Source organism: Colias philodice, chromosome 26, assembly GCF_061535455.1.
Source record: "Colias philodice isolate Cphi_HAF_F1 chromosome 26, ilColPhil1 Martin Lab GWU primary, whole genome shotgun sequence".
Classification (NCBI taxonomy): domain Eukaryota; kingdom Metazoa; phylum Arthropoda; class Insecta; order Lepidoptera; family Pieridae; genus Colias; species Colias philodice.
Window position 1 is genome coordinate 9,700,393 of NC_143111.1, and position 11,862 is coordinate 9,712,254.

The 11,862-nt window shown below is 35.9% G+C and overlaps 1 protein-coding gene across 1 annotated transcript; it reads right to left on the reverse strand.

The window, feature by feature from the left end:
• Positions 1 to 5,402: 5,402 nt before the first annotated feature.
• Positions 5,403 to 11,319, reverse strand: sud1 (Prolyl 3-hydroxylase sud1). The gene is made up of 9 exons (XM_089711295.1): positions 10,973 to 11,319; positions 10,580 to 10,749; positions 10,171 to 10,458; positions 9,385 to 9,579; positions 8,787 to 8,942; positions 8,404 to 8,529; positions 7,947 to 8,223; positions 7,330 to 7,631; positions 5,403 to 7,052 (listed from the first exon to the last, which is right to left on the reverse strand). The coding sequence occupies exons 1-9, from the start codon at positions 11,199 to 11,201 to the stop codon at positions 6,765 to 6,767; spliced, it is 2,031 nt and encodes a 676-aa protein (XP_089567421.1). The 5' UTR covers positions 11,202 to 11,319; the 3' UTR covers positions 5,403 to 6,764.
• Between the last annotated feature and the right edge of the window lie 543 nt (positions 11,320 to 11,862).

Here is an 11,862-nt window from a genome sequence, read left to right on the forward strand (position 1 = left end):
TATATCGATCAATTCGTATTATTTTAAAATAACCATAATTCCTTCACAACACAAGATGCTTATAAATCGTGTAAGCAATGGTTAGGCTCGATGCGGGGCCCCAAGTGCACTCATAGATATAAAACTTTCTCTGGATATAAGGGTTAATCGCGTTCAATGATAAACTTTCGAGAATACTTTATTAAATTTTTTTGAAAACTATATTCTTTAGTGTTAAAAGATAAAGTTGAAAGCTCTGACAGATTGAATCGGTTGAAGCGATCGTAAAAAGAAGAAAAAATCTAAGCTTGTAGCTGTATTATATTTGATTTTTTGCAATCTTCATCGTCATTTTTAATGTAATATTTGCGAAAGATAAAAATTTATAATAAATAGAGTTTGAAAAACTAAAAATTCTTCCAAAAAGCGTGTTTCTTAGTTTTTCAAACTTTTTTTTTAATTAACAGTCATATCAATCATAACGTTAACATTAACGTTTACGTTAACATTAACATTAACAATTTTATTTTAAGTTAATTTCAAGTAATGAAAAAAAGTATTCAAATACTTTCCCTCCAGGGCCCATCGAAATTTTCCACACTGTATACCTACCTGCTGATCTTATCATTATCTAGATATCAAAATGCTCTACTTAACATAATTACTAAAAATTTTATTTCTTCATTGGGTGATTAGGTAAAGTCGTAGTTTTCACAGGCCAATTCTATTCCACCTAAAAGAGACTAAGAGCTGGATTATAAAGCAATATCACTTATTGTGATAGCGCTAACCCGCCGTTAAACATTTTACTGTCTCGATAACTGCCGCCAGTTTACGAGCGAGCGATAGGTACATCCCACGTTATATTGTGTTGGATGCACTTTAATATTTTAGAGTAAGAGTATCTTGATCTAACGTATTGAGACCTTGATGTTTTTAGTTTGATTTAGTTTAAACCTGAATATAATAATATATAGAAATCTATATGCTAATCCAGACTGAATAGAACGTTTCAGACTAGAATGAGATATTATAATCTCTGAAACAATAAAACAAAATATATCTAATCGTTTAGTATTCGGACAATTGGAAATTATAACACTACGAGAATAATATTGCGAAGTTATTGTGATGTCTCTAGTTAATTTCAATTCATGATTTAAACTAACAAAAACTATTAAACTATTTCCTCCGAGAGATATAATTAATTGATAAAAGCAACAACTATCATTTAATCTGGCTGAGCGTACACGATGTTACAAACATCTAAACACACATAGACATTAAGTACCTACAAGTTAGAGGCCGAGCTAGATCACACACACATGGACGAAGTCTCTCGGGAAGGCAATCAGTGTCCGCAGATACGTGATCTTAAAGTGGGGCAAGCAATGAAACGTCTTTATAACTTTGGGACTTGAAGAAATCTCTGGTGTCTCCACACCTACGTTGCATCAGATCTAAACAACTTCTTTACAAACTTACATATGTACTTTCAAACTGATGACATACAATATTTTTTATGCTACACAAAGTGATAACGCTTTGAATATAAATGTTTTTACAAAAGGCGGATTTCGCAATGTATTCGATGATCTATGTCGATTTCGATGTAGTGAAGGTATTTTATTAAATGTGTATTTGTACATGAAAAGCCATTTATTACAGAATCCAGAATGTATTCCACATCAACCAATGCAAATTTCACTAATCACAGACATTAGACGTCGAATTAGTCACACTTCGGTAAGCGTATTTGATGACGGAGCGTCTACACAAATCTGTTGCATCGTCTCCACTCTCTAACTCTACAGACTACAGAGATCGTCCAGGGATTATTGCTAATGGAAACGCTCAAACGAAACACGCTTCAATACATTCTTATTAGTATTTTAGAGTTTACCTTCAATAATAATGTTTCTTTGGCAGAAATAACTTAAATCCTTCAGACGCGGTAGCAGCGTACCTAATAAAATTCACACACATCGTAAATTAATTTCGAGGATTAAAACTGTTTTTATTTGCTATTTGAATTTATTATTATCCAGCTCGTAAGATTCAAATTCGTACAATGCTTTATGCAATAAGCATGAACATTAAATAGAATTGATGCAATAACATACGCTCATGGGCGTAGCCACGGTGGGGCAGGGTGGGGCACTTGCCCCACCCTGGATCTGACCTGGAAGGTACCTAACCAAATCTAAAAAACGTAATTATCTAGGTACTGACTACAAAACTTAATATCCGTTAAAAAATTCTCACTCGAAAATTGTCAGTCGACACAAAAAAAATGAGATCTAAACAAAAAGCTTGCGCTGCTATGGTTACAGGATTTAAACCACTTTTGGTGCCCGACAAAGTAGTGTAGTACTGTTACCCCATTCAAAGCTGTTTTTATTTAGCAAAATTCGCACTTGGAGAATGGGCATTTTACTATGGAAGTTGGGCCTGAACCCTTGAGTTGGACCAATACACATGAGATATTGTTTTTATAATAGATCATAACACATACATAACGGGAAAAATATATATAAAAAAATAATCAACCGGGTTTTTGTACAGTCACATCAAGTTTTATTTCTTTGTGTATAATATTTTTTGCAATAAATAACTGTTATAAGACAATGACAATATCTTTATGTTACTCCAATTCACTTTCACTTACAAATACGTACTAATCGTAAGCCTTCTAATAAGCGAAATACACTAATATAATATTATGTTTTGTAACAGGTACCTATACCGTGTTTATTATAATTTAACGTAGTTAGACGTTTTTTGTGGTTAAACTCAGTCACTCCAGTGACATTTAGATTTATACTTACTTCACTCGAATTAAAAACACCGTTATTGTGCGCAAAATAATAGCCAAATAAATAAAACTTTTTGCCTTGACTGTACAAGAACCCGGTTAATTTATTTTTTTATTTTTTTTTCGTAAGTTATGTGTAATGATCTATCACAAAAACAATATTTCGTGTGTATTGGTCTTAGCCCAAGTTTCAGGCCCAATTTGCCCATTCTCCTTTCCCATCCAATTTCACTTTTGTTTTAGGATAAGTTACTGACCATAAAAGCACAAAATGCTGGCAGATCCAGGTGGAGCTACGCTCGCAATCTTACATAAAAGTTTTTGGCCGATATTTCTTTTGTAGATAGTAAAATTTTACATCTTTTATACTTTGTAAACTTTTTGTAAAACTTTACGTTTACGATTTATGGCCTATTTAATGAGCCGGTTAATCATCTTTGGCAAGTAACTCTTTAAATATTGGATTAATCAATGAAATGCATAGGCATTAAACATATGCATTATCCATTTATTAAGATTACTTTATTTGAAACTTTTTTTCTAATGCTTTTTGAGTTATTTAACGTTTGGCGATTACCTAATAGTAAATTTCAAGGTATGTTTCGTATATATTTCGTACAACTAAATAATATTGACTAACTAGTTATTTTATATTCGGATGCAAGAATAAAATAAAGGAAAATATATTTAAAAATGTATTAAAAATTTTCTATAAGTAAAAAAAAAAATCAAAAATTTTGCCGTTTCGGAAACGGTAAAAATCCACTTGCATTGGAAATTTCTTCTTCGTTCTCTTCGTCTACTACATCCGTAAAAAACTTTTGGCCTGCCACGTCACCCGCCGAGCGGCGGCATTTCTACATTATACCTACGTGGAACAACTCAAAAAATATGGGCACTAGAAAAAAAATTTCAAACAAAACTTGTAGAGAATAATGTGACCTAAAAACTATATATGTACATACATGCATTTTATACATTAATCCAATATTTTAACGATCAACCGGTTCATCAAATAGGCCATAAACCGTAAATAGTAAGTTATGAAAAAAAATTTTACATGGTATAAAATATGCGAAATTTTACTTTCTACAAAAAAGTCTAATAAACTTTTGCCCTAAAGTGGATAGTTTTCGAGATATCGGTCAAAAAATGAAAGATATCGGTCAAAATAAGATTGCGAGCAAAGCTCCACCTGGATCTGTCTGCATTTTGTGTTTTTATGGTCAATAAGTGACCATTAACCTAAAACAAATATGAAATCGGAAGTGCAAGGTTTTGCTTTATTTACTGAGTTATTTAAAATGGTTTATTAAATTGAAACTTTTATTACATCGTCTCAAACTGTTTGGTCTGTGTAGCGCATGTCGCATGTATCATACCTACTCGGCAGAAACGAAATTTTCACAAGGGAATCAAAACCTACATTGTACTTCCCGTGAACACAGAGTCTTGAAATTTGGTTAAAAGCAATGTCTTATAGCACAGATATAGGAAAAATTGCTAAAACAATACACATTTTAGAGTTACAACATAATAAAAAGTAGGTTTGTTCGGAGCCCTCGGTGCGCGACTCCGACTCGCACTTGGCCGGTTTTTTTTTGCCCCACCCTGTGCCCATGGCTAGCTACGCCCATGCATACGCTCTAGGTACTTAAAATCTGTAACTTTTCTGTTTGTATGATAACAAGAAGTCAGAACGTAGAGGTACAAACAAGGAAATGATTAACCGTATTATGCTTACCGTTTGTATCTGTATTTGTGTAGTTTAAACAAAGTTGTTTTAGTTTTCAGTTAGCGAAAGAGATGACACGAGTAAATAAGTAATTTTAAAATAGTGATCGTGCGATCAGTGAAGCGAATATTTAATATCGAAGGATCAGCCGGCGACCTTAATATCGGCTTGATGCGCACACAACTTGCCTTTCTAAGCTCTAAGCGAAATAGAGTCATTTTATGTTAATACAATTTGTTTCTTGTTATCTTACAGATACGCATGTTCTTGAATTATTCATATATTTCATTTATATGGTGTTCATGCACGGTTAACTAATTTCATTGGGAGCTTATTGTATATTAATAGTAATCGTGGACACTATTTACGTAAATGAAAATTAGTTAGGTGATTTAGCCATGTTTACGACTTTCTTGCAAATACAGAGTACCGACTACCGAGCATGTACCAAAGTTTTTTAAAAATTAATGACTTTGATACATAATAATTTATATGTATTAAGTTGGAAGTTTATTACATTTCGAACTGCTGAGTCCAAACCCTTTTCGTTATAAGCAAATTTTCGTAAGTTTTTGCATTGTAGGTCACTCATTTTTTTAATACCAATAATTAACGTTTTCTTTCTCTCTTGAACTAAGATTAGAAATAAAATTTTAATAACCAACTTGGTAACTTTATTTACTTGGTTACTTGTATTGTAAATGACTTCGAAATTGTATTTAGAACATTTTATCGATACAAAATCTGTTTATTGTTTCAGACTGTTGCATGGCAATCATAACCGAAACATTTTGCAGATAAACACACTAATACGAATTTAAATTATGTAAAGGAATCTGTTGCGGGGTCAAATGAAAACACTCAATTAATTACTATTTACAATTTTATTAATGAGAACAAATAATTTACACAAAATAAACAAATCAAAGATTTTATTGCTCTACCAACTTTGTGGTTCCATTTGAATACAATAAATTGCTATTTGCTGCATTTTCATTTAGTTAAATTACAATTTATTATTTCAATCATCTTTTTCTTCATCGTTTCGATGTGATAAATCTATACAGTAGTGTTTTCACTAAATTCGTCGTGCAAAATAATGTCGATGTTTCACATCTGCCAGGCATCCCTTGATGGCCCACATTCCGCCATAAAAGCAATACTTTATAAAACCTGTATTGAAGGGTATAAACTTTTTGTACTTTAAAGTAAGTGCCTACATAAGTGTAGTAAAAATATTTGCTAAAATTTTTATTTTCGCTAGATTATTTCACGTGATAAGTACCTACTACATATTTAAAATTAAAATAGTACTAACTTATAAATTCCTTTCATCAGTCATTGAGTTTACAATATTGTAGTTTATTAGTCAAAAGTGAACACTATTGAATTTTAAGAATTACTTTGAAACTAATACAATTGACACATTTACATATTGTTTTTATTACCGACTAATTAAACATTCAAAATAAATTGCATTAAATAGGTTCAAAAAAGAGAACAAAAAAGATTAATAGTCAATAATTCATTTCTCCAATTGTGGTAGTGAGTATATTAAAAAACAATACACAGGGTAAAACCTAAACCAATAACTTATTTAGATATTTTAGGTAGCATTCATATATTTTATGATTAAAACCAAGTTAACCAATTAACAAAAAAATTTTAAATAAATAAAATAATTGTAAGTAGACATTCCTTAGATAGTTAAAATAATTTTAATGATTTTATTAGCAAATATTTTAGCAAATGAATGAGTCCAGCCCTGGTGCTGCTAAATCATGTAAAAGGTGAATGAAGTTGCATTTCATCGCATTATATTTTAAGATTTAGATTTTTTATAAAGTCACTAATTAACAATTAGTTTGTATTCATTTTTATATTAAAGAAACCCTGTGCATAAAAATCGTAATTTTTTTATGAATCCCAACTGAATATTATCGTTTATACCACAAACTTGAATGTGATAAAACAAATTATTGATGAAAATTATTAACAATCATAGTTGACATACTCTGCAAAGAGTACACAAAACATTACAGCTACTGTGATGTAAAAAAACGTCCAAACACTGTATACTAAATTTATTTGTTAATTACAGAAAACTGTCGAACAATAGTCAAACTATATACACAGTCGTACCGTTACAATATACACTCGCTGTTCTGGGTCCATGGGCACTTGACACTTGCACTATGCACTAACACTTTACACTTGCACTGTACACTGTCACTATCACTCGCTATAAGTACACGTCAGGATGTAGAACTGTTCGTGCTCGGCCATGGTGAGCTTGCTGAGGTATTTGGTGAAGGAGGCCGCCCCAGCGTCGCAGTACACGAGGTTGAGCGCGTTGTGCACGGGCGGCACGGTGACCAGGGCTTCGCCCCCGGGCGCCTCGCCCTCCGCCTCCTCGGGCGCCACGTACACGGTCTGCCCGCCGCACAGCGGGTGCTCCGGCACGCCCAGGTACAGCGTCGCCTCCAGGCGGGGCTCCTGGTACTGCTCGCGCGTAGGGAGCAGCTGCAATATATGCAAACATTCATTCAAGTGTTCGGTTTGCCAACATACACATAATAATATATTGAATGAGAGTGATATTATGTAAGTACACAGTAAATTATAGATGCAGTTACAAATTTACAAACAAATAGAATATGCATAATATGACTAATTTTTTACCTTCGAATATTTTGTTACACAATTTTAATTAATTGACAATTCTTCAAAAAGTTTACATATTATACAAAATCTGACAGCATGTTATACTCATAAAATGGCAAATAAAAAAGCGACAAACGGTAAAGTTGCCCCTGGTCCAGCGCTGCAGCTCGAGGCGGCAGTAGGCGGTGAGCGCCAGGTCGGTGCAGTCGGCCAGCAGGCGCGCCCACGCGGCCGAGCCCGCCAGCCGCGCCAGCGCGCGCACCGCGTGCCCCTCCTCAGCTGCCACTGCCCCAGCTGCCCCCGCTGCCCCTTCCCCCTCACTAGCTGCCCCCACTGCCCCCTCTGCCCCCGCCCCGCCGTCGTCCGCCTCGAGCCACGCGGGCGACACGCGCTCGTAGCGCCGCTGGTGCCGCCCGTCACACGGCTCCCACGGGACGTCTAGAAAACGACACATTTTTATTATTGTACTGGTTTAACTTTGCAGCAACATGCAGCAAAACATTAATTAATACACTGTAAATATGTCATAATTTAGATTCAGAGGGTAGATATAAATGGACATATGCAAATGTGTGTATGCTTGTTGTACGAATATGTGCGTGCGCACGGATTATGAACATTTTAATTTGTACCCGCGTCGTCAATACACAGTATTTTCCATCCGCTCATGCACCTGCACCTGCTTATGGGTCGGTCTGTGTGCGCGTGTATATGTGCGTGTATGTGTGTACGTGTGTATGTGTGTGTGCTCACCGGGCGCCTGCAGCGCGTGGAGCAGCGCCTGCGCACGCGCGGGCTGCAGCAGGTCGCGCAGGCACACCTCGCTGGCGCGCTCCATCTGCGCCTGCACCTGCGTGTGTATGTGTGTGTGCTCACCGGGCGCCTGCAGCGCGTGGAGCAGCGCCTGCGCACGCGCGGGCTGCAGCAGGTCGCGCAGGCACACCTCGCTGGCGCGCTCCATCTGCGCCTGCACCTGCGCGCGCACGCGGGTAGACATGTACGTGCTCTCCACCCACTGCTGCAGTACCACCTGGAAACAAACACGACTAATTATTATTTATTTCATTTTAACACTGTGTTCTCAGCCATAGAATTCCAATCAATGATCTGATCTGATTAGAAAAAAATTATAAATAGAAGTTATTTTGTGCACAATAAGCAAAAAAACTATATAAATATGAAATCAAGCCATACGGGGTAGAAAACTCACAAGTTTAGAGTGCAGTCGCTGCTTAGTGAATGTGTCGGGCAGCGGGCGCTCGGGCGGCGGCGCGGGCCCGTGGAACCAGCCGTTGATTGATAACCGTGGCAGCTCCATCGACAGCACTTCGCCCACCTGCATAAAATATAAACAAGCAAAAATTACAAATGACAAAAACAGAAAAATTTAAATGCTAAATTACGCGTATAACTATACATATTATACTACATTTGGCACAACAAAAAGTTACAATAATTGAAATTTCCATTAACCACCATTTGTAAATTATGAATTAAAACCTTTTGATATTCAATTAAATCTTTTCTTTTCCATAGAAGAAAGTATCATATTAGGTTTATAGCACAAAAATAATAATATATCTGCTCACGCACCTGGTGAAAGGACTCCTTGCCGACTTGGAAGAAGGCCAGCATGTTATTAGCGGGATAGACTCTCCGCGCGACATCTAGCGGCGCGCCGGCCGCGTCCCGCGCGAACAGTTCCAGCGCGCCGCCCATTGCGGCCGACCAGCCGCTCCACGACCCGCTCTGTGACCATTCAATACAATTCATTTGGATAAAATACAACAATCTTTATTAAATGGGATTGTACCGTATACAAGTATAACATAACAATAAGTGTTATAAATTGTATAATTTAATTTATTATTTAGTAATATAGCCTATCATTTTTTAAAAGATAATTTTTTAAATTGCTATTTTTGACGTGACAACGTCTTATAATTCGATAGAGCCGGCTGCACGCACGAAAAAACATGACTCTTGCGGCGTTACCTCGCTTTAAGGCGTACAATCGGACGTTGTCACGTTCAACTATCGTCAGTAAACCGACTTTACAGACAGACAATTTTTTTTAAAGATAATTTAGGAACATCATTATTAGGGGAACACATTAGAAGAAAAAAAGTCGGAAATTTCTTTCAAAAATTTGTTTGGGATAGAATATTCTGGGTGAGGGCAGGTATAATACCTTATGATTACTGTCATCTCCTCCGTTCTGTAGCGAGTGCTGTTTGTGCGGCGGCTGCCACGGCGCGAGGTAGAAGATGAAGGCTACGCGCCGGTCCGTCAGTCTGTCGTCATGGATCAGCAGGTGGTCCCCAGGGCCATATAGCGAGCAGGACGCTGAAACACCTTCCAGTTCTATGCCCGTCACTTGTGACACCTGGAATAACAAATGATCTTGAGGATAAACATCATTTTAAGTTAAAATATTTAATTTACTGTATGTAGCTTTTTAGTTGTAGTAAAACAATAAATATTCAAAATGCCTCTGAATGTCTTTCATTCATACCTATAACGCATCATGCTTTATTAGCATGATGGCCACAAACAAACCAACAAAAAAAACTCATCAGAATAGAGTATGCAGTGCAGTCTATTGAATGCCATTTCAGAATGTTCACTGTGACTTGATTGAGATTATAGATCTATATCGCGATCACATTAATTTGACGCTTGGCATTTGTGAATTTATTCTCTCAGGTTTGATTTGCAAAAAAGATATCGCTAATTATTTAAACTACTAATTTGATTTTTGGGCGTGGATTTTATAAGACAATCTTGCAATGCGTACCTACTTTATTATCAATATCTATTGGGACGCTCGTATACTAGAGATGCGTCAAGTTAATTTGACTGCGTTATAACAATAATAATGCATTTAATTGCAACAAAATGTTTCAGATCACAATTTTTTTTTACAAACTTACTGCTGCACTTTTAAAGATGCATGAATTTAAAAACATAAACTTACCCAACTCTTCAATTCAGTCTTTAGCAGCTCATAAATGCCTCTTATACTCCGCTGCCACGTGAGATTGGCAAGATCTGTTGTCTGGTGGAATTCATACAAGTCCATCTTTTTCCTTGTCCAATCTAATGTGTTCATATCGTCCACAATGTTATTTATAATCTCGGGATTGGCTAGGAAGTTGTGTAGTTGGCATAGTTTGAACGGTTCACATGTAAGGGTCACCTCCTCACTGGTGTGGTCTTTGTCCTCGCTCCAGTGTGTGGTGAGCCTTTCTATAACATCTTGTCCCTGAAAAGTAAAAGGAGTTTATAAAACACTGCTTATCAATCAGCTTTTAAATACATGTTTTATTGACAGCACAATTTGATTTTATATATGAACTTAAAAATTATATTATCATCATACATACCTTCAATGCAGGATTTATATTAGGGTCATCCATTCTATTGGCTCTAGGATTTAGATGTGCCTTTGTTGCTTTGGTTTCAAACTTATCCTTAACTACAATAGAGTCATCCTCCCATGGGGACTCCGAGTCTGAACTATAGTCTGACGATGACGACGATGATGATGTGTAGTCTGCGGGAATATCATCAAAAAAATGTAATTACTCAGATATTAACGTTTTACTTTACATAAGTTATGATATTAACTAAACAAAACATAAAGAATAGAAGGAACTGTAATATTTGGATTGATTTTTGGTTTCATAATGCCAAATACGAAAAAAAATTCAAAATTCCCGCGTCGAAAACATCGCGGTTTGGTTTGTTGTCACTGTCGCAAAACAAACTTTTCTCACCTCTTCGAATCCTTTTGACTTCATCAGCAGAAGCCTGGTAAGAATTAACTGCACAGACATCAGAATCATCACTTTCTGTATCAGATATTTCTATTACAGTATTCGAAAGTCGTCGCTTCGCGGCTTGCTGCTGTCCCGACGCGCCGGCGTCATTGGCATCATTTTTAAAACTCCGTTTCCCTGTAGAGCTGGAAGACGGCTCTTCACTATCGTTTCTAGGTGAACTCATATTGTCATAACAATACTACATAATACACAAACGAAAACCAAATTTAAAATTAATACGAATTTCCAAGCGACGCCTAACCTCAAAAATAATGTATTGACGTTATTTAAGATGTTGCCAGTTGTTATCCACAGAGCATGTAATATAGTATTAAGTATTGTTATCTACTAACTTCAATAGACCTTGACCATACCTTGACCATTGCTTTATCAAAGATTTTTTAAAATATTTTCGCTAGAAGATTTTCAAAAGCTTCTTTTATATTGTTAAATTATTTATAAAAATACAGCATTGAAAACATGAAGAAAACCCGCACTGTTTCTTATTGAAAAACGGCGGAACGGATTTTTTTTTAACTTCTACACAAGGTCACATGAAAAATGAATTTAAATATAAAATTAATGCCATAGAACCAACAAATCAAATGAATTTAACATCAATACCATTACAATTATTTTATTTGATATCGACTTGATATCGATATGTCAGTCTTTCGCTTTCGCTTACACGTCACAAATAATGTGTTGACGGTGTCTGTGGAGTGTGGACGTTGTGCTCAAGTTTGTTGACACTTGACAATTGTGAATTGACATCGAGCTTGACATAAACAGATGTTTGTGTTGTCGATTTGTCAATATTGAATTGAATTGAACTTAATATTATA

Excerpts from the sequence above, each read along its gene's own strand:
- sud1 (XM_089711295.1), bottom strand. The coding sequence starts at position 11,201 with ATGAGTTCACCTAGAAACGATAGTGAAGAGCCGTCTTCCAGCTCTACA. Across the intron at positions 10,750-10,972 it reads AGTCAAAAGGATTCGAAGAG|ACTACACATCATCATCGTCG; the intron begins GTGAGAAAAGTT and ends ATATTCCCGCAG. Across the intron at positions 9,580-10,170 it reads AGACTGAATTGAAGAGTTGG|GTGTCACAAGTGACGGGCAT; the intron begins GTAAGTTTATGT and ends TTGTTATTCCAG.